Here is a 23,782-nt window from a genome sequence, read left to right as displayed (position 1 = left end):
ATTGCCTGTCTATAGGGTCCTTTGCAGGGAGAGGGGGAGTGTCATTGCTAGGCATTGCAGCCCGTAACTGTATGTTCTCTCTGGATTGATGCACGCTGCATATTGGCAATGCACGACCTAGTTAGCTGCAGCTCAAGAGGCCCAAAGGGAACCAGTTATGAAGGCAGTAACAAAGCCCTTCAAGTGTGGCGTGCGTCGCTCGGCTTCACACTTATACGCCTCACTCGGGCCAGTGATAATAATAATAAAAATGTGGCAACCAGCTTCAGGGTCCATCGCCTCAGCTCAGTCAGTGTGATCATGAGCTCTTGTTGCCGTAGTAGTGCCGATCAATGTGGTGGCTGCTCGTGAAACCAGGGAAAGTGGACAGGCAAATCCGCAAATTGGTGTAGATGGGGGGGCACGATCCATTATCTCACCGCTGACCGGATGCAGAAAACAAAGGTCAGCGAGACCGAGACGGAGAACCGTTCAACGACCGATAATGAAATGGTACATCGTCGAAGTACCTTGCTCCAAAGATTTAAGTTCAGGGACCCTGGAAGGGAGGGATGTGGGCCTTGTTTTGGAGGGATGTATTTTCGACGTCCCGCGCCTGCGGTAACCCTGCCTTGACGCTAGCAGGGGCTTCAATCATATGAGATGGGGGAAGTCAGGGGATAGAGAATGTTCTGTCCCTAATCTCATACCTCAACCGCCCCAGATGCTGTTATCGGCTGACTATTGACTCCTCTGGATTGTACCGTCGCTTCGGTAAGCCGTAGGTTCTGCAGGGACGCCTCGTCCACTTCTAGTCTTATTCTCGCCATGGGCTCGATGACAAACTAGGTAGTGAGACATTCGAAGAACTTCCCCCGTAGAAATTCACCTTGTTGCCATTATTTGGATACGCGACCCCATATTCGAGGAATAAAGAGCTGCACATTTGGGCACAGCTATGGTGGTGTCCCCACCACAGGGTGAAATGCATCAGTTACTAATCTTGTGGCTACATACTCCGGTGGGCGGTGCAGTAGTGACAGCGTTGGTGTCTCCTACCAAGCTGCACGAGCTTCTCGTCACATGAAGCATCTTACTATTCGAAACTTTCCCCGAGATGTCCCTTGATGAAGATGTTGCAGTCGCGACTTCATCTCAACTCCACCAGTCCTCTGGACCCCAGTGCGAGGTGAGGCTGCCTCGTGTGGAGGACATGGGCCCCCCTTCCAGCAGCATGTAGCCGGACCAAGACTTCGGTCGGTTATGTCCCGTAATAGAAAGCATGCTACGTCGTTTCAAGCCTGCTGGTTGCATCGATGTTGTAGCCATGTGGTCTAGTAACTCTACTTGTCGCAAGCGTAATATCCGGGCGGTGATAGATACAGGCTACTGTGGTAGACCAAAATTTGGGTATCCCTGTAAGGTACTCTTATCCAACTTCTCTCACAGTCATTACAGCCTCTCCGTATTGATGACTTGACCCAATGGCGTTACTTACCTAAGTCTGGTCATGGTGCAATAGCTTATAGTTGTTCGATATGATAGGGTTTATGGAAATTCGTTCAATGGCCAAGAAAATCTGCGGCTAAGCAAGCAGACCGTCCAGAAGCTTGAATTATAGCAGTAAATTATACGAGTCGTTTCCTGTACTTGCCTGGGTGAGTTGCATCGCAGGTAGTCCAAGACCAGACACCGGTTGGAACGCATTGGAAGTTGCTTTTCTGTGTTTGTAATTGTTCTAAAGACACTCTAGGCGTGTCTACGACTTGTTTATCGAGGTCGGCAGTCTGCCGTCCGCGGGTACATTCGATCGCTTTGTGTGACCACACCAAGATGCCTCACAAGGGAACCTGGCATTTGGAGAGTGAGGGACGACATGTCAGGAGAAAGCCACGCCGTACCTCTCTCACGAGTCAGGCTACAAAGGCCCAAAACTCGTCGGTAGCCGGAATATCTAGGGCCAAAAAGGGGTCAGGCCCCAAAAACTCGCCGCCATGGCAAGGAAAGTCTAACGGGTCCTTCATGTGAATTTCATGCTTTTTGAAAAGACTAACCATGGCCGGGTGTCGTGTGGACTCTCACGGCGGACCCGAGAGCGACACAGCAGCGTGCGCAATGTTCTCAAGCTATGCTGGAACCCGGATTTTGTTGCGACACCTCATCGGCGGCGGAGAAGCGTCAGCTTGTCCAAAGATCGGGTCAATGGATTGACTTCACAGGTCTGGACTAGAGTCTTGACGGAAGAAAGGTCCAACGAGCGATCGCCGCTCACTGTCTGTGGTCAGACAAAGCCTAAACGGAGGGCCCAACTCATCTCACTCAACTCCCCCAATGCGCTGTCAGCTTTTGCGAGATTCCCATTACGTCGTTTCTGCTTGATGATGTCGGTGACGATTGTGCTACGACCAGCCAATGCTCGACGATGGACTGATTGTATGGCGGTGATGAGCCGGTCATCTGGGGACTAAACTGCTTCTGCGTCTGCATGCGCATGCGCATGCGAAACCAGGACTGTAGGCAAGGTCATTGGGATCTGGATGCGGTCCATGAGCTGCGACGACAGCCAGGCCGAGTTCGGGTGTAGTCCGTCTCGCCAGGCTGACTCGCCTGTGGAACTCCTTCAAATGGCGTTTCATGTCGATCTCTCAGCTGTTAATGGGTCTCGTTTTCAAAGTTTTCCGCCCCGTTTGCTCGACTGGCCCTGTTTTATTCCCAGCGAGCGGACGGGAAAGCGGATCTCACTCGGAAATCCTGAATCACGCACATGGCCAAGATGGCAGGAGCGGCTCCATTAAGAAAGCTCTGAAAGGGGCAATGGCAGGAGAACATGGTTAACTTGATTCATTCTCGTAGAAACTTGAGAAGCAACGATCAAAACTGTCTCCTGCTTCCTTGGGTACCCCGCCTACCAATGAAAACTGATTTCAGGATGGCTCTTCGCTGGGTTGCCATAAAACTCTTACTGCCATTCCGCGTTGCATTCTGGAGCTGGGAGTCTCGATGTGATTGTCAAATCGATGTCCAACATACTTCACATTGACCAAACTATAGTACCATACCTCCTTTTGTGATGAGGCTTGTAGGCTTGTTTGACTTTATCTTACTTGGGCATCAAGGTGTCCACCAGTTGTCTGGTCGGTGAGAAGTATAATAGGCATTACGACATCATTGGCGTCGACTCTGCCTCAAATCCTAACAGCAAGGCTTGCATTTACATGCAATTATTGATGCGACACGTTTTCTAGGTCAGGCAGTTGCAAGGTGAGTTGTCCAAAGGGCCCTGCCCTCTCACTGAATATCAATTACGACCAATCAACCAACCCTTGATGGGGGTCGTATGCGACCTGCACATTCCTTACACCGCTCTCCTTCAGGTGATTGAGGTGAGGCATTGCCGCATGGCCTCATAATTCTGGAGCTGCAGGTGTGCCACATTCGGAGAGAACGCGCATCCTGTATCAAATTTGCTCACTGTCTTTTCAGAGTTATCAAAAGTGACCTCGCCGCGGCTTTGCGGGTGCGCGTTCCAGACGGTCCCTCCCTTTCCGGCTATTTGACACCTCACTTTTGGTTCCCGCCTCGATTTCGTTGAGACTAAGTCTGTCTCTGGCAAGTCTTAGATTTACTCCGGGAAGATGATCTGATCTATGAGGATCGACAACTATTTACGCCTTATAAGTACCAAGCCTTAGCCGGCCTAGAAATGCAGTTAAGCTGCTAGGAATGCCACTATTAATCTGTTCGCCCGCGTTCCAGACTCTACAGAATAGCTCAAATGCAAGAAACGGTAGCTCCTCTACCTGCAAACTGTCTCAAAGCAAGAGCATCCATAAATATCATGAGGTCTCCGGAGCCCGGAGTCGCAATCAAAGTCTAGTGCAAATATCGTATTGGGTTTAGTCATTTCCTAAAATTGTCGGAGGCTCTTACTATACAGCAGTAAAGCTGTAAGTGCCACAGGTTATAACATACCAAATCAGCGGTAGTCGGCTTTAGACAAAAGTTCAGTGAAAGACAGGCCGGCACTCAGCCTAGATCTCAGCGTTTCCACTTCCCCTTTGAAAGGAGAGACGAGCTTTGTGGCCTGGAGCCCACAGTACAGTTGCAGGTCCCCTGAATCTGTCCTAGTGGACCTTGCCAACATGCCCAGAGATACAGGTGTGTGCCACATACTGCACCTAAGCAAACACTTCGACGACTTCTTTGGCTTGTTTGTATTAATATGTTCCGTACATTCCTTCTCATGTTGCATACATTCGGTCTATGCCGCATATTACCAACGCCGACAAGCATGCCTAAGCAACTTCTCCGGAGCTAGGCTAGCTAGCGAAGCAAGGCTCAAGCAACACCTCATGAATGAAACCTCGATTGCAATATGGTGCCGGTAGGTCGGCCTCAGCATAATCGCATGGACGTAGGTTTCTGTCATGCCTCTCTCAACATGATCCCGTGGCTCTTCACATGATGCGACTCACGTCACCATGTCACCCTTGCAACCCGATATTGCTCCATCTACCAATCCAGTCGACGCCCGTGTGGATATGAACTCGGCGACGCCTCAAACTCCTAGAAAGTATGCCGTGAAACGAGAGACACCGGCCCTCCCCACATCAGTTGCCGACAAATACTGAGATCTATGTAGAGGACACGTCAGTCGGGGAAGCACATGTGACGATGGAACTGACGCTTCGTACCGCCATGAAAACACAACATATACTAATGTATGGACTTAACCGCTCGCCTATCCTTGCAGCTTTCCAGAAGATTCCCATGAACCTGGTAGACGAGTCAGAGTTGTGTAGCAATGACAGAAGGGCAAGGAAGCCGCATTCTCACCCATCCTTGTTGCTGTCCAATATCCTCGGAAAGATTTGATGAACGTATGCGCAGGTACAGATGAGAAGGAGGATGACGAGGAGAAGGGATTGGAAGTTGAAGAGCGCGGACTAGACGAGGAATAATTAGTTATGGAAACATTAGCTCGAGAAGGCGGGACATGCCATGATTGCTGCTTAGCTTGATGCCCTACAGAAAAAGTGTTATGCGCGCGTGCTTGCTAGATTTTGGACTTGTATGTGCAAAAGGAGCTTGGATATTGCGATTCGTAACGACAGCTCAAGCGCGGAATTGGGACAGAGTGTCATGGCGGAAGAACACCTTTTCCACAAGCCTGGCAGGTGCCTTAGGCGGGGTGGCAGGTGCTGGACGGTTAACCCCAAGCTCTCACCTCCACTGTAACACTAACGGGAGCTCGACCCCACCACGTCTACCAAACATCAACCCTGCACGGTTTATTGCTGCTTGAGGCTCTTCTGAGGTCATACAGAAACTAATTCCGCCGTCTCAGCCACGCGACACCTCATCTTCTACGGCTGCATATCTCGTCCTCAACCGCAACCGCGATTAGAAGGACAAGGGGCACGGTATTCTTCCGCTCGGCACGCCAAATCTGATTTAGATTACCTCTGTTGCCTACCTCTCGTTTCGTTGGGCAGATCAACTAAACCTTCGCCGCTGGGACCTTTGTCGTCCCGCGCCAACGATTACAAGATGGCTGAACCACGTGCACGCGCTGGCAAAAATGTCGGCAAGATGAACTTCAACCCATCAGAGTGTATGCCTTAGTTTTCATCAGGGCACGGTCCATCATCTAACATTCACCTGCAGTGACGCAGTTCCTCATCGCCCACGGCGATTCCCGAACACCGCTTCCCGAGACAATCCGCGTGTTGGACGAGGTCGTGACGGAGTTCATTCAAGGGCTGAGCTTTGAGGCGACCCGGGTCGCGCAGCTTGCAGGGCGGCAAAAGGTCAAGTACGAGGACTTCGAGTTTGCGATGCGCCGAAATCCGATCTTTCTGGGCAAGGTGCAGGACAACTTCGAAAGAAAGAAGGAAGTTGATATGGCTAAGAAACTGTTCAACGAGGATGAATTTGGTGCCGATGCGGCGGGTGAGGGCGTTCCTAGTAAACGTGGTCGAAAGCCGAAGAATAAGACCGAAGAGGGCAGCCAACCCAACGGCGCTGAGGTAGTTGACGAGGAACTGGGTGAGGCCGACGATGACGCAGAAGCTGAAGCAGATGCTGTGGGTTCCAAGAAGTGATACGCAGACTTTGGAGGCGATAATAGCCTTTGTGAGTGCGGTCAAGGGTGTCTGAGAGCGACATTCTCTACTCCGGCCATCATCTTGTTCTATGAGCTGCTGGTCTTAGCCGCTGCGAAACCCTTCGCAGCTCTATTCCAAAATTGGCTTATACATAGCGTGGCGTTCCTGGGGGCTTTCAAATTGGCAAAATTAGAACGGTCGTGCAAACTACGAGGCATCGACCTGGTCCTAGCTACCGTTATTTGCAGGCGAGTTGCTAAAGATCAAGATTGATGATTACATGACATCTAGCCATTCCTACATTGTAGCTATCTTCCGTGGTGATTGTTCTACTTACCATTGTCGCAATACACTTCAGAGTCGTAACAAAAGTGACATTTGGCATGAGCTCACCAAGCCCTCGAAATTTGTATCCTGTCGAGTCCTTCATATCATTTGGCACTGAGATACATCCATGGAAACCGGCAGATGTGCTACCTAGCACGCGTTTCAAAATGAGAAACGCTCGAGCAACCTATCCATCCAAATATGCAAAGACTGAAAACAAAGTCTCAAATTTTCATGTTTCTCATCATAAAAAATATGATTCCATAATACACGCTACCTATGGGAGAACACAGCGGCACAATACCTTTGTTAGCAATAATCAATTACCTATTTGTTCTATTTCTGCAACGCTGTCCGGGAGTAGTAACACGCTGCCGCGAGTAGATTGCCTGGATATGCCATCCGGCTAGAGTTGAACTCAATTTCAGAATTGTAGGTGATACCTACCAAGCATTGCTAACACCTGAATTCAAATTAGTTGTCAAACCTCGTTGTAAAAACCGGATGCCTAACAAGTATAGCACATTTTATGGTCCCTATTTAAGCTTTGGAGGGAGCTCCCGAAGCGACCATCCAATCACTCTTCAAGTCAGGCAACCTCAGCACAGAATCTGAAATGCGACAACATGGATGGAATTGATATCCGCCTCCGGTTCTTGACCCGGTAGCTCTCCGAGTGGATAGTTGGTGGATAAGGTAGTCCGGGGTAGTTGTCTAGCTACAGCCGGGTAAGCAGGTAGGGGAGCGAGCCCCGCCCGCCAGATGCAGCTGGTGCGAAATCGGGGCGTATACGGCCTATGAGGAGGCGATGCGATTCCGTCGCTCCCTCCCAGGCTGCGACAAGCTGCAGATACAGTTCGTTGCAAAATCCCCGAGTGGTTCAGCTGCTTGTGATGGGGTCCTTTTCAGGTGATGCCTTGTTCTGATTAGATATAGCCTCCCCCAGTCTCCACCCAGCCTCTTGTGACTGATGCCTCTGAAAGAATTAGGTAGAGTCTCAGCGGAATCCCCGCTCAGTCAGGCACGCAAGATTCTCCTCTCTTCGCATCTTCGTTCAAAGAAAGGCTGTTGCGAGTCTTGCTTTATTTCCCGTTAAATTTATTGAAAACTTCAGTATTACAGACAGACACAGTTGACATTATCATCATTCTGAATCTCTATACTGGATTGGTTGCATTTGTAATCTGATCGATCTCTCTTGCAAGACCATATATTTCCTCTGATTGATCATGCCCATGCGTCATTGAGGTGATAATCTGAAAGCCTCAATGTCCCCGTTTGTCCAGATAGCCCGAGATCCTCGAGTTAAACTCAGGCCTGAGGATGACGATGACGAAAGACTACAGAGGCCCCCAACTAATCGACTCAACCCAAAGTCCGAGGATGAGAGCGACGAAGGATTGGTAGATCGCCGCCCTACGTGGTCTTCCCAGTCACATACGGATATAGACAAATCACTTGACCGAAGCCTTGCCCTTCTGGATCCTGATGCTTTCAGGCGGCTGTCTATGAGCCCCTTCTCACATCGTGGGAGGGGGTTCTCTCCTGATACTCGACTCAGGGAGCACGATGATATGAAGTCTCAATCACCTTATCTCGAGCCTAAGAGCCTTAGGCTGTCGACTATGAGCCCGTTTTCAGCCTCGAGTCGATCAAGTTCAGTGCACCCCAGAGGACGTTCGCCAACCCCTCGTCAACGAGGTTGGAAAGCATACATTTCCCGGTCATGGGACCGCTTCTGGGCCAAAAATCGAGGCGTCGTTCTGGTCGCCACGGCACAGCTGTTCTCGGCACTGATGAACCTCGCGGCTCGGCTCTTAGCACTTGAGGGAGATGGAATGCACCCGTTCCAAATCCTGTTCATCCGAATGCTGGCAACTTCTGTAATTAGTTGTACATATATGTGGTGGACGAAAATGCCAGACTTCCCCCTTGGGGCTCGAGAGGTTAGGTGGCTCCTGGTTGCAAGAGGTTTCCTAGGCTTCTTTGGAATTTTCGGAATGTGGTTCTCGATGATCTGGTTAGGCCTTGCCGACGCGACGGTGATTACTTTCCTTGTACCATCCGTGTCTGGATATATTTGCCACGTTCTGCTCCACGATCCCTTCACTCGAAAGGAACAAATCGGATCATTCATAGCATTGGCCGGCGTTATTTTGATCGCTAGGCCAACTTCGTTCTTCTCGTCGACACCGGGAGTAGAGCCGACACCTGCCTCGCCGATTGACTTTCCAAGAAACGAAACTCATTCATATCCGCATATGGGAGAGGAGGAGGTAACGCCTTCACAACGCCTCACCGCCATCGGAATCGCCCTTATAGGTGTGTTGGGCGGTTCTGGTGCCTTCACTACCATCCGTTGGATCGGAACAAGAGCTCATCCGCTTATATCCATGAACTACTTCTCGACTTGGGTGCTCTTCGTCAGCACATCAGTGTTATCCCTGGCCCCGGTGCTTGACATTGGTCAACCGCACATCCGGTTCGGCCTGCCACATAATGGAAGGCAGTGGCTCTTACTGGCAGCCATTGGAGTTTGTGGCTTCACAACGCAATTTCTCCTAACAGCTGGCCTAGGCGGCGGAGGATCGAACAGAGCGACCGCCATGGTTTACACCGGGATGCTGTTTGCTGCTGCTTTCGATAAATGGGTCTTCGGCCTTGAGATGGGAGCACTCAGCTTAGTAGGGTGCGGCCTTATCATAGGCAGTGCTCTGTGGGTGGCTCTGTCGAAGAAGGAGACAGTCTTGGAAGATGACCGGGCGGACATAGAAGTCGCAACTCAAGTTGCTGAGGCGGTACCCATGCTTAGTGAGATTGAAGATGGGTCTGATGACGAGGAATATATACCCCTAGAGCCTGTAAGATAGAGGATAGATAGAATGCAGATAGAAGTATCCCGACATTAAAGAGCCCTATCCGTTCTTGAATTTCTAGGTAGATGGAAAGGCTCACAATCGATTATGCTGACCTGACCAGTTCTTCAAACATTGTCACTTGTGAATGTTAGAGCTGCACAGATCAACCTCCTTGTGTTAGAGGTGGGAGTATCTAGCCAGCTGCTTTTGCTGCTAAACCCTTCTAAGCTGCAATCGGCAATGGTAAAATGTAGCGGGGCTATGAATTAAAAGGGGGTATGAAGCTAGCAGCTCTTTCCGCGCATCAAATTTATTTCGGTAGAAGGCTGTACCACGAACACGCCTCCCTGGCCTGCCTTGAAAATCCCCGTTTATCAGCCTCGTTTATCATTTTCCATCTCGAACCCGGCACCTCTCTCGACACCCGTGACACACACCACAACACTTCTCGTTTTGCATCAGCATCAATTTTCAATCGAACGAGATCGAGATGGTACAGATCAGCGAGGTCAAGAGCCATGGGCGCGACAATCGCACCTCGGCCCACACCCACATCAAGGGCCTCGGGCTGAAGCTCGATGGAACTGCAGACAAGCAGGCAGCAGGCTTCGTAGGCCAGCAGACTGCGCGAGAAGTATGTTTAATCTTATGTCATAGAGATTCAGGCTACTTGATGGAAAGCTGACAACCCCTCGCTCTCAGGCAGCCGGTGTCGTCGTTGACCTTGTTCGAGCGCACAAGCTTGCGGGCCGCGGAGTTCTACTTGCTGGAGGACCTGGTACCGGAAAGACAGCCCTTGCCCTTGCCATAAGCCAGGAACTTGGAACGAAAATCCCCTTCTGCCCTATTGTCGGTAGCGAGATCTACTCCTCGGAGGTCAAGAAGACAGAGGTATTGATGGAGAACTTCCGCCGCGCGATTGGACTGAAAGTACGGGAGACAAAAGAGGTTTACGAAGGCGAAGTCACAGAGCTCACACCTGAAGAGGCGGAGAACCCCTTGGGAGGCTATGGCAAGACAATCTCCACGCTCTTGATTGGACTCAAAAGCGCAAAGGGTCAGAAGAAGTTGCGTTTGGATCCCAGTATCTACGAGGCGATTCAGAAGGAGAGGGTGACAGTGGGCGATGTCATCTACATTGAGGCAAACACAGGCGCGTGCAAACGCGTTGGACGATCCGATGCATACGCGACAGAGTTCGACCTGGAAGCCGAGGAGTATGTACCGATTCCGAAGGGAGAGGTTCACAAAAAGAAAGAAATTGTTCAAGACGTCACACTACACGATCTGGATGTGGCAAACGCCCGGCCTCAGGGTGGCCAGGACATCATGTCGATGATGGGTCAACTCATGAAGCCAAAAATGACTGAGGTCACCGACAAGCTGCGTGGCGAAATCAACAAGGTCGTCAGCAAATACATTGAGCAAGGCGTGGCGGAGTTGGTCCCTGGAGTTCTTTTCATTGACGAGGTTCGTCTACAAGTCTACGGTGCCTCAAGACGATAGAGTTTTTGCTAATTTGGTATAGGCGCACATGCTCGATGTTGAGTGCTTCACCTACCTAAACCGAGCTTTGGAGCAGTCAATTTCGCCAATCGTTGTGCTCGCCTCGAACCGTGGCATGGCAACTATTCGCGGTACTGATGACATCGTTGCCGCACATGGCATCCCGCCCGACTTCCTAGCTCGTCTCCTCATCATCCCCACAACGCCGTATGATGCCGAAGAGATCCAGAGGATCGTTCGCATTAGAGCGGCAACGGAAGGCTTGACGATTACGGATGCTGCTATTGGCAAGATTGCAGAGCATGGTGTTCGGATCAGCCTGCGATACTGCCTGCAGATATTGACCCCGGCAAGGTAAGTGTATCAGCCTCTCATTTCTCGCGGAATTATGCTAATGCGAACAAAGTATTCTGGCACGGGTCAACGGTCGCAGTCAAATAGACGTGCAGGACGTTGCGGAATGTGAGGATCTGTTCCTCGACGCTCGGCGTAGCGCGGCCCTTCTCAGTGGTGAGACAGGGCACAGCTTCCTCCCATGAGTTGTCAATTGGCACGGACCCCTTTCAACGCCCCGAGGGAGACTCATCACATTTCTAAATATACCAAAAGGCAGCAAATGAGAAACGGGTTGGCCAGGAAAAGCCTTGGTAGGCTGGAGTCAAGGGTGTCTTTATTGTCGGAACAGGGTAGCTCTGGTCGGTCGTTTGCGATTCAAGACATTTTACCGGCTCCGATCCCCAGAATTGCCTTCTACAATGTTTACTTTGATGATGAATGTAAGATCACGTGGATATAGAACGAGAGATACTAGGCCGAAATGGGGCTGACAAGTCTTTGTCCAGCTTCACATTCCATAGGGCCCATTGAAGAGCATTCCTGTGGCATTGTCCGTCGCTACGAGAGGTTGGGTGTACATCATGCCCTTGTGCAGCTACTAAGTCTCTAGTGGCTACTGCGAACGGAATCTTGCAAACGCTGAACAAAGAAAGTCTCATCTGCGCCAGTTTAGCCTTCAGTACATTCCCGAGACATGGGGAGGCTGCCACCCTCCAACTGCCCTGTTATAATGCCCACCCTATGACTTTTGCCAGAAAAATAAGTGAGAGGGAGATGTCATTGTCTAATTGGTCATGAATGGAGATAGGTCACAAAGAAGACAATCCAACAAGATCTTGGAGTGTCATTTATCTTATCCCGGCTCAACACCTCTTGCCCCTTCACTTCCTCCTTACTATCCATTCTGCGACATCTTCCTATATCCATCCACTGAACACCCTGGGCCTTTTCTGAGTTGTCTCTTGCTCCTGCTGCCCGTTTGTTGTCGACGTTCCAAAATGACAGACGTAGCCACTTTCATCCACAGCTCGCACTGCCCTCCTTCACTAACACCGACCGCCAGACCTCCTGCCATGTCCGCAAGAATTAATGAAAGAACACTTCCCCAAAGGCACTCTGCTCTCGAGGCCTCTGCTCCTGCTCTTGAGTCCCCCCAGGGCCGTCTAACACGTAAACGTGCGGCTTCCATCAATACCGAAGAGGCCAACGCCAATCCAAGAATCGAAGACCTCAGCTTGAACACGCCTAACGCCAAAGGCTTCCATCCCAACGACGGTACGAGAGACCTTATATGTCTCTGCACACCGGCTCCCAAGGTTCCCCGACCTCGTAACGGTAAGTTTTTTTCTCTTCTGCTCGCAAGCCCAATGCTCTTCTCCTTGATGCCCTTGAGACGCAACTCGGGACTTCAGCTCCTTTGTCCACATATTCGCCAAAGAGACCGTTGTCGGTGTGTCATTGGCTGACATGGATTCTTTCACAGCTTTCATTCTTTATCGGCAGCATCATCAGGCTCAAGTTGTGGCACAAAATCCAGGACTTGCAAATCCTGAAATCTCGAAAATCATCGGGGAGCAGTGGAGAGACCAGCCTGAAGAGGTCAAGGAAAGCTGGAAGAGACTCGCAGAGGAAGAGAAGGCACGACACCAACGCCAGTATCCGGACTATAGATACCAACCCCGACGAGGAGGAAAAGGGCCGACAGCCAGACCTATATCGGCGTCCGGAGAAGACCCTGGTCGGTGCCAGAAGTGTGGAGGCAGGTACATTGCTACACCCAGAACACCATCAACCCCTTTCATGAATCCAACTCCCACGCCTTCTCGGACCACAATGCCACCTTACATGACACCGAATCCAAGAGTGATCGAAACTGCACATTTTCGACATCCCCCACCAGGAGACATGCCGGGCTCCGGAGACCCACGAGGCAGGCCAGGCTATTCACCTTATCCTTATGCCATTCACGACGTGGACGAGGGAAGTGAGATGATGTCTCCAGGTGATTCAAAGCGTCGCCGAATGAATCTTGCACAGGGTTATCATCCACCCGGGACATCATTCCACATGCAACACACCGCTCAACGCCAGACCAGACCGCCATCCTTTACTCAAGGCCCACCTCCAGGCTATGAACCACGAGGGCCTCTACCGGGCCCATCGATGCTCGCTCGATCCAACACTGGAACATTGGGGCCACCTGCTCGACCGTCTGCCTCCTACGCCCAACCGCCACGAAACCCGGGATTTGACGAGTCTTTACGCCTCCCTCCTCTGCAGACACAGCTCCCAACATCGCCAACTCAAGGCTCTGATTCCAGCGGTGGTCCCAGCGCCTCAGCACCGACTGGACTTGGAATAGTTGTCCGAGACTTGCGTGAGAGTCAGGCGCGTAGCATCGAGGCAATGGTGATGAGCATCCCGTACATCAACAAACTCAAGGTCCTGGGCAAGATCAGTCCTCCACTTGGCCCGCCTGGTCCATCGAGTCCCGCTGTTGAGACTCGAGGACCCGTACTCGCCCTTGAGGGCAGAAGTGCTGCTCTCGTAAAGGCAGTGAGTGTCGTTATTGAGAAGTCACTTGCATCGTCGGGTGAGTGCGCCGTTCGAACTTGGTCGGCCAACACACCACCGGCCGACACCGGCAGCGATGATGCCGAGATGGTCGACGGTCAAAGCCCTGAAATGAGTAAGAGCAGAACGACGAGCGTGAGCAGCGGCTCTAGCTCATCCAACCCATTCGGCAAATATCTGCAGACCATAATGGAGTGGCATGGCAAGTCAGACGACATCATTAAGCATGTGACAACTAAGCCAACCGGCGAGCAGTCGGACAACGCCGTAGATAAGACTGCTGCCTCGTCCCAGCTCCCAGTCGCTCTCATTACCGACGGATTCAGCCTCACACTCTCAGATAAGTTCGCTTCTTCGGTGCCAATCGCCGACTCTTATGCCCCAGTGGATCACTGGCAGTGGATGGCGACCCTCTGGAGAGGCATCATCGGCCCAGACCTTGTTATCTACGTCCGCAGTGCAACAGAGGACGAGGTGAATACTCTTGGAGGCGTAGACTTCAAATCTGCAGGCATCATGATTGTGCGAGTCAATGAGAGCAAAGGTCTGGACGAGAAGACTGAGCGGCGCCTGGGATTTGAAGTCATGGAATGGGTTCGAGCTGGAACATTCAAGGAGGGATTTGGAAGGGAGTAAAGTGGTGAAGCAACGGGAGGGTTCCTCTCGTATGATTAATGCGTTCAATGAGTGTCTTTCCTACCTTTCACTGCGCTTGTATGTATCTTTCATGCCGTATTTTAGGGGTTTCGACCTTGTTCACGACCTTGAATTGATGTTCATAGAATCTACTTGAAGCAGAATTTGAAGAACGTGTTAGATGGAATGCCGATGAAGCAAGGGATGGCTTGATTCGTCGGCGTAACATGTTACACAACTCTACCGCTTTGTTCCATACGAGAAACAAGTTCAACTAAAACTTTATTGAATAGTATCGTGCTGTGCTGGACTAGTGAGTGCTGCTCTAGATACTGTCTCGTACCTACAGACTACCTTGATACCTAGGAAAGTTGTAGAAGCAATGCATTTCAATATTGAGCTTCTAGAAATCTGGGGTGCAGCAGTTAATAGTTCAGGGGCTGTCATAGCAGAAAGCTCTAGTTGTCTGTAGGATACGGGTAGCGATTAGTTAGTGCACTAAGAAATCATAGGTAAATTAGCGTCACTAGAGCACCTGTAGCCAATTTATGCCACTAGAGCAGTAGCAACAACACTGATTGGAAGTTACCAGCTCCCCTGCATGATAGGTAACCGCGTCGGATAGAGACACGCGCCAAAACCAAACTTGGTAATCATCAAGGGGAGCTTCGAGATTAACATCGCCAACACATAGCCTGGCCTATCTTAAGATGGTTAGACTGCGGTAACTTGCTACCAACGCACCATGTCGGAACTTGTAGTCGGCCAGATCATCCGGCTCAGCGATGGCCGCAACGCTGTCATCCGCTTTGTCGGCGACACGCACTTCGCGGCCGGAGGATGGGTAGGCGTCGAGTTGGAGGATGCATCGGGGAAGAACGATGGCAGTGTGCAAGGCCAGCGATACTTCGACTGTGCCATGGGCCATGGCATGTTCGTTCGGCCTACAACCATCACTATACTGGCTCAGCCTCCGCCGTCTCGGCCGGCCTCGACAGCAGCTCGGAAGGGCAGCCGGCCGAGCAATGCATTCACGCCGGCCACCGGTCGAGGAGCCGCCTCATCAGACCCCAACTTACCGAAGCGAATGAGTCTCAATGCTCCTAGTCCGAGCCCGGTCCCCAGAACCTCTCGTCCATCAAGTATAGCGCGGGTAAGCCATGAATGTTTCTTTGTCCAGCTAGGTTTCAGCGCGGATACTAATTTGAAATGTTCAAGTCCCCTACGAAGTCCCCAACCAAACAACTTGGAACAGCTGCATCGAGCGCCTCTACTTCACGAACTGCCACCCCATCAAATGCTAGAGTACCGTCTGTCACTGCGAAAGCTCGGCCCTCGGTGGGAGTAGGCGCCAGCCGAACGTCTATGGGACCACCAGCTGTTCCTGCCTCCAGAGCCGGTCGGCAATCTTCCATATCATCTACTACCTCAAGAACAACCACAACTACCAACAGGCCGCTAAGCGGACGCTTGTCTCTGGCAGGAGGAAAAGGCGTGACCCGGCCTGAGAGCATGAGGATGACATCCGGAGGGTCGCAGTCAGGAAATGAGAATGGCACCGCTAAAAGGGGCTCCGTTGACAGAAGCGTTGCTTCTCAAAAGAGTAGCGATGAGGAAATACTGTCACCTCAACCCACTAGTCCAGTTCTATCGAGGACTGCTGCCCTCGAAAGGCTCACATCTTCTCCCAAGACGACCCGAGCGTCGTCTCCGAAGGTTACCAGGGCAGCTCCTCCGGCAGCTGCCCCGCGACCAGCTATAAATGCTGCAGCAAATCGCGAGATTGAGGATCTCAAAGCGAAGTTGCGTGTATTGGAGCGCAAGCGCATAGAGGATCGAGACAAGCTCAAGCAACTGGACAAACTTCAAGGGGAGCGGGACAAATTTGAAAATATCATTCAAAAGCTCCAGACGAAATATCAGCCGCAACAGCACGAGAATAATGAGCTTCGCAAAATGTTAAAGGAAGCAGAGGGAAGGCTAGAGTCCGTCGAATCTATACAAGCGGAGCATGAAACAGCAATGGAAATGGCCACTTTAGATCGGGAAATGGCTGAGGAAACTGCTGAAGTCCTCAAACTTGAACTAGAAGCCCTAAAACAAAAGACTGAAGAACTGGAGCTCGAAGTGGAGATCTTGCGAGAAGAGAACTCCGAGTTTACCAATGGCATGTCTGCAGATGAGCGAGCCAGTACTGGATGGCTGCAAATGGAAAGGAACAACGAAAGACTCCGCGAGGCCTTGCTTAGGTTGCGTGACCTCACCCAACAACAGGAGGAGGAATTAAAAGACCAGATCAAGGGACTGGAAGAAGATATGCAAGAGTTCACCACTGTCAAAGAGCAGTATGAACTATCCAAAGAGAAACTTGCGCAGGCGGAGACGACCGTCGAGGACCTTCGCCAACAGCTCGACAATGCCTTGGGTGCTGAAGATATGATTGAAGATCTGACCGAACGAAACATGAGTCAAGCGGAGCAAATCGAGGAACTGAAGGCTGTCATCGAGGACCTTGAGAATCTTAAGGAGATCAACGATGAGTTAGAGATTAATCATGTTCAAAATGAGAAGGAAATGCAAGAGGAACTCGACTTCAAGGACAGCGTCATTGCAGAACAAGCCAGGAGAGCTGGCCAGCAAGAAGAGAGCTTAGAAGATATGGAGTACACATTGTCTCGATTCCGGGAGCTTGTCACGAGCTTGCAGAGCGACCTTGAAGACATGCGTGCATCTCATGCAGTCACTGAGGAGGAATCCGAGCAGCTCAATAGCCGTTCACGGGCAATGCTCGACCTAAACATGAAGCTCCAGATTTCTGCGGCTAAGGCCCAGGTCAAGACCATTGACTTGGAAATGCGTCGTCTGGAGGCACAAGAAGCAGAACAGCATCTTGAGATTGTCAAGTTATTCTTGCCAGATAGCTACCAAGCGGATCGCGATTCCGTTTTGGCTCTGTTACGGTTCAGGAGACTTGCATTCAAGGCGAACCTTCTTAACGACTTCATCAAGGAACGAGTCAATGGTCAAGCACATCCTGGTCATGAAGACGACGTCATCTCAGGCTGCGATGCCATTGACAAACTCACATGGGTTACTGCGATGTGCGACAGATTTGTCAATGCCATCAGCCACTGCTCATTGGATCAATTCTCCAAGTACGAAGGTGCACTCTATGAGTTGGAACCCGTTGAGCGCGCACTGAATGCTTGGATCGATGGTCTGAAGAGAGATGACTTGAAGGAGAAACAATGCGCTAGTGAGCTGCAGCGTACAATTGCCTTGATGACCCATCTTGGTGAAGTACACATCTCTGATGACTTGGAGAGCTTTGCGGATGATGTTCACATGAAGTCGCTCCTCATGCAGAGCCATCTGGAGTCAGCAGCTGTGGTGTTCACCACAATGAAGAGCATGGTTCAGCGAGTGATTCCACCCGCCAGCGACGAAGATGAACTTGCTCAGCATTTCTCGAAGAGAACCGATAATGTCGTCTCATCGACTCGCAGTGCCAAGGTCATCGCTGGCAAAGCAGTGAGAGCTCTTGAGGATCTGAAGATGCGCTCACTTTCACTGGCACCCGATACCCGTGAGGCATTTGAGCAGTGTGAGGCAGCTAGTCAAGAGCTCGTGGAATTGGCCCGCACCATTGGCCTCAACCTCCATCAACTCCTTCAAGAGGAGGGCAGAGCTGAGCCTTTCACATACCTTGAGGTTCAAAGCTCTGTCCAGAAGACTGCCAGCCTTGTTTCTGGAGACAGCGAGTCTGATCTCTTCTCGACGTATCTTAACAAGCTGCGGAGCCTCACAAGCCAGATCGCGGATCTTGCTGCTCTCAGCTCTGATCTTGGACAAACACAGGAGTTTGAAAGAAATACCGCTCCCTGGATCCTGCGTTCGCAGGAACTCAAGGCCAAGAAGGTCATCCCAGTTGATGCTGAAGAGGAGCTTCGTCACCTCAAAGAGGAATACAGCCAGGCTCGCCATACCATTGCCTTGCGTGACCAGAGCCTCGGCGAAGCCAATCTCAAGGTTGAGACCCTTGAGAGCCGCATGCGCGATGCCAAGGCCAAGACCGGCCGTATTGCGGATCTGGAGGCTCAGATTGAGCAGTCCAAGGAGGCTCTTAACAGTCTCAAGGAGGATATTGAGAAGCAAGACCGTGAACTCAAGACTCTTGAGGCAGATCGCGACAAGTGGAAGAAGATTGCTGGCGACACTCGCGTCTTCAGCGAAACGGCCGCTGGTACTAAGGCAGGCGCCGAGCGGGCTGTGGCTACAGCACGGGAGATGGATGCTCTCAAGAACGAGATCGCCAGCTTGCAGAGTGCCGTCAGGTACCTGCGCGAAGACAACCGCCGGGCAAGGCTCGCCGAGCAGAGGAACTACGACTGGCTCACCGAGCCACTCAAGAAGCCTCCGACTGTTTCTGAGCAAAGGAAGGCTCTCGTGGTCGCCGAAGGCAAAGACGTGCTAGGTGAGCTAGTCAAGCTAGCTACATCAGCCAAGGTTTACGACCTGGGCTCTCTGCCCAAGGATAAGCTGGCATGGAAGCCTGCCAAGAGCACGCCGCAGTACCATGCTGCGAAGCAAATGGAGGACTTCGCGACTTGGCAAAGCTGGCAGGAGTCTGTCTTGAACAAATCCCGCGTGGTGCTTGGTCAGCAAAGCAGCTCGCAGCAGAATGTAGCAAAGGGGAAGGCCATGCGAAAAGCCGCAGCCCGCCTACAGATCAGATTACCGGACCTGGACGGCAAGATGATACCCGGCAGTGGACGAGACGTCCAGATCGTAGGTTCTCGGGAATGGGAGGGGCTGCAAGGCAGGTCTGCAATTGTGTAAAGGATAGAGAGCCACATGTTTGTATTATACCAAGATACCACCATCCAATGTCAAATTCCATATGTAAAATTGGCGTTCAATTCGTATGAGCTGGAAATGCCTCTTAGGTCTTTTTCTAATCTACTACCCTTGACTTGACCCAACATCCTTTTTGAACAGCCTTTTGATCCTTCCAGGATCCATTCTGGTGCAATACCCTTTCCATTTTAGATGTATGGTATCTCGTATGCGAAGAGTTTCGTCACCTCGTCTATATGCCCGTCCAGGAGACCCAACTCAGCTCCGAGCAAATCTCAACTCTGAGCAGTCGCTTCCTCTCACCCCTTATTCTTCCCCTTCTTGTCCTTCTTACTCTTCTTCTCCTCGCTTCCGCTTCCGGAGCCGCCCGCCGCACCCGCCAGCAGGCTCTGCATGTCGCCGCCCTGCTGCATCTCCTTCATCATGTCCTTGAATAGGTTCTCGCTGACGCCGCCGCCCGTCATCGCAGGGCTGTAGTAGGGCAGCAGGTCGCCCATCTTCCAGCCGCGCGGGACCGCCGGGCGCGGGTACGGCTTGCCGGCGTCGGGCAGCGGGGCGCCGGGCACGCGCTCGCGCAGGCCGGCGCAGTGCTCGGTGGTCGGGTTCTCCTGCAGGTGGCGGGCGACGAGCACGTACAGGTGGTGCTTGTTCTTGACGGCGGCGGCGGCGGCGCTCGGGCTCTTTGCGTTCTTGAGCTGCACCTTGACGCGGCCCGGGTTCGCCCAGTCCTTCGGGTGCAGCTTGCCCGGCTCGAAGAGCGTCTGCAGCCGCAGCTTGGCGCAGGCGTTGACGATCTCGCGCGCCAGCGGGTTCGGCACCGCCAGGCTCTTGGACACGCGGCGGCCCTCGGCGCGCGACCGCGTCGCGTCAAAGTACACCGGGTACAGGCACTGGAAGTCGCCGTAGCCGGCGGTCGAGCTGGTCGTCTGGAACTCGTGCGGCGCCTGGTTTGCGCCGTGCGATAGCGACGGGATGGTGGAGGGGTTGATGAGGTGGGATCGTGCTGCGGCGGCGGCTTGGGCCTGGGCGGGTGACGGTGCTGTCCGTGAGCGGAGGATGTCTGAGTCTGCAAAATCCTCAATGTCTCCTTCCGAGGGGTCGGATGCCTCGACGTCGCTGTCCTCGACCTCTTCTATCCGCGGGTGTGACATTTTGATGGTGTTGGAGGATGTTGAACTGTGGTTGTGTGTGAGGCGGGGTCCATCTGATGTGGTTGAGTCTCAGTAACAGGTAAATTTCATGGTGGGGTCAATTGGACGTCTGTGCTTTCCTTAAGTGGAATGTGTTGGTGTGTGGGAGCAGTCAGGTAGGGGCTAGAACGTCATTTCAAGGTCTTACCTAATCATAGGGGTCGCCGACGGGTTGTTCATGGTTCATCTTTCTGATAACTGTGAAAATTTCATGTAACATTTGGATCCTATCTTGAGATAGGTGATGATATTAAAGCGATGATCATGCATGCATCATGGCATCACTGAGGTGGATGTTCTCGCAGGTACAATTGTGTCAATTTGAATTAGGCTACCTGCTCCAGAACCAGAAATACCGCCTCCCTTCAACAACCGTAACTTGCATTCCCCAGAAGACTTTTTTCCTTTCAGACCTTTTACTACATACTCCACATAACACAGGCCATGCTTGCCTTTTGACCTTATCAATGGGAGCTTTTGGTGAACAGACTCCTTGCTCGCAATTTAAAATCAGGTTCGTCGGTCGTGTTTTCGTGATATATCGTTTAAACATTAAATCGGACATGGTCCTCTCCCAGCTGATTTGGCCCTGCTCTGTCAAAAGAAACCAGGGCACGGAGAGGCACGAAACGGGAGACTCATGTACGTGGACTTTTTGTGGTTGGGTTGTCCTAGTATCTAGACCTCGTCGAAATGGACATACGTTGCCTTGAATTTCGTATTAGGAGGATGCTCCCAGGGTTTAAATTTGCAGTATGGGTGCTGACACTGCCCATTATGGGTGCTGGGGCACTTGAAGATCGTCAGGTTGGTCGAGCTTGTCGTAAGGGAAATGGGCGTCACGACTTACATGGTGACCGTAGATACAATCTTCGACCTCGCAATCCTGCCCGTTTGTGCAAGGATTCAGTCGAGCCAAGAAAGCAATAGCGACTTTCTCTTCTGTAGTCGGTTTATATTTGTGTTCAAAGCAGCAAGCACTGCCTTTCGCGCAGGGGCCGCGTAGATAATGATTGTTGCACAGCTTGTCGTTGTCTTTGCGTTTCTTGATGGCCTCCAAAACCAAAGTATTCACTTGAAGCGGAGTATCTACGCCACGTGGGCCGGGATTCCACAACAATGGTTTTGGACGGGGGCCGGATGGTATATTAGTAGTTTTTGGTTGAAGAGGTAGAGGTAAGGTGACCTGTGGTGGTGGGGTGGCTTTTCCGACCATAGAGGAATAAGTCATCGGACCACTGTTGACGGGCGTAGTAGAAGGAGGCGGCAGAGGTGACAGTCCCAGCACGGACTGGGGAGGAGAAATCACCGGCGGGGATGGATTGCGAGGAGCCTTGTCCACCAGCTTTTCATCTCGAAATAGTGTTTTGGTGAGGTTCAAAATGTTTAAACCCGTAGCGACGAGCTCGCGAACGGTAGGAAAGCCCTCGAGGATCGAAATACGTGCTCTGACCGTATCATCGCGGAGGATCTCGTCCAAAAAGGAGGCATATCCAGCGTCGTGGGACACCCCAAGTATAATTTGCTTACAATTATAATTTCGGAGATTCCATCTTGTCAATTCTGGACGTCTTGTCAGGACCTATAGCCATGTTGTTGATGACTCGGGGAACATACCTTTAATTTTGGAATCCGCCCTCTCCTTGCCATAGCCAATGTCGACGAAATCGAAAGAGGCCATGCACTGAGTAAACCCTAGGCTAAAATCTTTCAAGTCGGCGTCATTCTCTAGGGAGCCGTCTCGCTTCATTGCCCTAGCCAGTCCGCCGACGTTGGCAACGACCTTGGCGACGATTTCGACCTCGCTTGCATGGTCGCCGCATTCTTTCAAAATCGCATTTCTCAACGCATATGCCGCTGCTTTTCCGCCGTCAATTCCCTTCGCGATCAGCGACTCCTTGAACTGCACATGGAATTAGCCCTCGGCACCGCCCAGGATGGGGGAATGCCTGCTCCCTCACAATCAAGCCATCGCCGTCGATCAGGACTACCACGTAAGGGTTGCGATTCTGTAGACTCTCAGCGCCAAATATCAAGCAGGAGGAGCTTGGGGCTGCATGTCTACCTTCAATGTCTCATTATCCTGGGAAACAAAACTCATGCGGGCCTCGAGCTGGTTGACTCGCTGCTGGAGGTCGCGCCTCGACTTTGTGGCATCGGCCAGGTCGAGGGTGGAATCGCTCAGCAATTCCTGGAGGCGCTGGTTCTCGTCCCGCAAGCCAGACTCGATCCGCTCGCTGTAGATCAGGAGGTCCTATTGGAGTCTGGTCAGGAAACTCTGCGCAGTGTCTCTTGTCTCCATGTTCCCGGGAGATGTCCGCGGTGGGGGAGCTGTGAGGCAAACGACTGAGAATGTTGGGACAAGATGTCTTACTCACCTTTATCAACTCGTCACTGGTATCGCGCTGTAGCTGCAGGGTCTGGAACCTCTGGACAAAGTCCATGATTCCGCCACCCATATCCATTACTTTCTCCCTCACCAGAGGGGAAGACGAAGCGTGGGGCAGCTCAGCTTTGTCGTGGGTATTTTGGGTTGTGATAGATGGGTGGATGGAGGGGTAGTGTTTTGGGGATTGTGGATGGGAGGAGAGGAAAGAAGAAGAAAAAAGAAGTCTTTGTCGTCCGCTCTGCTTGTTGGCTCTGCTTCAGATCAGACGAAGAGCTGAGCCTGGGAGAGAAAAAAAGATATTAGAAACAGAGCAGCTGGAGGCAGCACCTGAGACAGCAAGGTTAAGCTTGTGGAAGGTCAGACCTGAGCGAACAATGAGAAAGACCGGGCAGATGTGACACCGACAAACGATCGGGGAAGCTTTGCGTTGCTTTGCAGTTGCTGCTTTGCTTTTGGGGATTTCCAGGTTGCGGTCAACGATTATGCGCGACCCACACACCAGGGATCGTGCACGCTGATAAAGAGATACCTCGTTTTAGGTGCAGGATCCCAGAAAACAGCATCCTCAAGCTGTTTCTTCTTCTGGAATTGTAGTCTTTTCCAGCTGCTTCTGTCTGTTTTGAGAATGCTCAAACCAGATTCTGTTCGCAGTCGGTACCTGATTGCTGTAGATGGTGAATGACTGACCACTGCCTGGAAGCTGTTTGCTGTATGCTGGCGTTTATCTTAGGTCTGTTTCCATACTTTTTTGTGGAGCTCCCACATGGTGCTGCTGCATTTGGGTGACTTATTGGCACCCACCATCACCATCATTGGGCTGGCGGCAGACATTCGTGGGGTAGGAGGGCCCACAAACCAGGGCCTCCCAGTGGCCTAGCTCCCTATAGCCTCTACCTAGTAGGCAAGGCCTAGCCCACCAGGCCAAGGGCCGGCGCTAAGACCTGAGATTCTTAGCGCCATGCAAAGTAAACAGTGTACAGGTAGATGCACACAAGCTGCTGTTCTCTGCTCTCCTCCATTTTG

General features: G+C 51.7%; 5 protein-coding genes across 5 annotated transcripts; 4 read left to right on the top strand and 1 right to left on the bottom strand.

Moving 5' to 3' along the window:
• Positions 1–5,529: 5,529 nt before the first annotated feature.
• On the top strand, positions 5,530–6,083 carry UCRPA7_8233 (putative transcription initiation factor iid protein; the record flags this gene model as incomplete). Its single annotated transcript, XM_007920750.1, has 2 exons — positions 5,530–5,593; positions 5,647–6,083. 2 exons carry the CDS (start codon positions 5,530–5,532, stop codon positions 6,081–6,083), a joined length of 501 nt encoding a protein of 166 aa, XP_007918941.1.
• A 3,678-nt stretch (positions 6,084–9,761) lies between these two features.
• Positions 9,762–11,316, top strand: UCRPA7_8232 (putative tbp-interacting protein; the record flags this gene model as incomplete). Its single annotated transcript, XM_007920749.1, has 4 exons — positions 9,762–9,905; positions 9,974–10,741; positions 10,800–11,131; positions 11,184–11,316. 4 exons carry the CDS (start codon positions 9,762–9,764, stop codon positions 11,314–11,316), a joined length of 1,377 nt encoding a protein of 458 aa, XP_007918940.1.
• Positions 11,317–13,276: 1,960 nt separating this feature from the next.
• On the top strand, positions 13,277–14,323 carry UCRPA7_8231 (putative hmg box protein; the record flags this gene model as incomplete). The annotated part of the gene is made up of 1 exon (XM_007920748.1): positions 13,277–14,323. The coding sequence occupies one exon, from the start codon at positions 13,277–13,279 to the stop codon at positions 14,321–14,323; it is 1,047 nt and encodes a 348-aa protein (XP_007918939.1).
• A 2,022-nt stretch (positions 14,324–16,345) lies between these two features.
• UCRPA7_8230 (putative dynactin ro-3 protein) lies at positions 16,346–19,162 on the top strand (the record flags this gene model as incomplete). Its single annotated transcript, XM_007920747.1, has 1 exon — positions 16,346–19,162. One exon carries the CDS (start codon positions 16,346–16,348, stop codon positions 19,160–19,162), a length of 2,817 nt encoding a protein of 938 aa, XP_007918938.1.
• Positions 19,163–19,479: 317 nt separating this feature from the next.
• UCRPA7_8229 (putative signal recognition particle protein sec65 protein) lies at positions 19,480–20,331 on the bottom strand (the record flags this gene model as incomplete). The annotated part of the gene is made up of 1 exon (XM_007920746.1): positions 19,480–20,331. One exon carries the CDS (start codon positions 20,329–20,331, stop codon positions 19,480–19,482), a length of 852 nt encoding a protein of 283 aa, XP_007918937.1.
• Between the last annotated feature and the right edge of the window lie 3,451 nt (positions 20,332–23,782).

Source organism: Phaeoacremonium minimum (assembly GCF_000392275.1).
Source record: "Phaeoacremonium minimum UCRPA7 unplaced genomic scaffold PA7_03_scaffold_582, whole genome shotgun sequence".
Taxonomy (NCBI): domain Eukaryota; kingdom Fungi; phylum Ascomycota; class Sordariomycetes; order Togniniales; family Togniniaceae; genus Phaeoacremonium; species Phaeoacremonium minimum.
The sequence above is the reverse complement of the archived record's forward strand: the minus strand, read 5'-3'. Positions and strand labels throughout refer to the sequence as shown.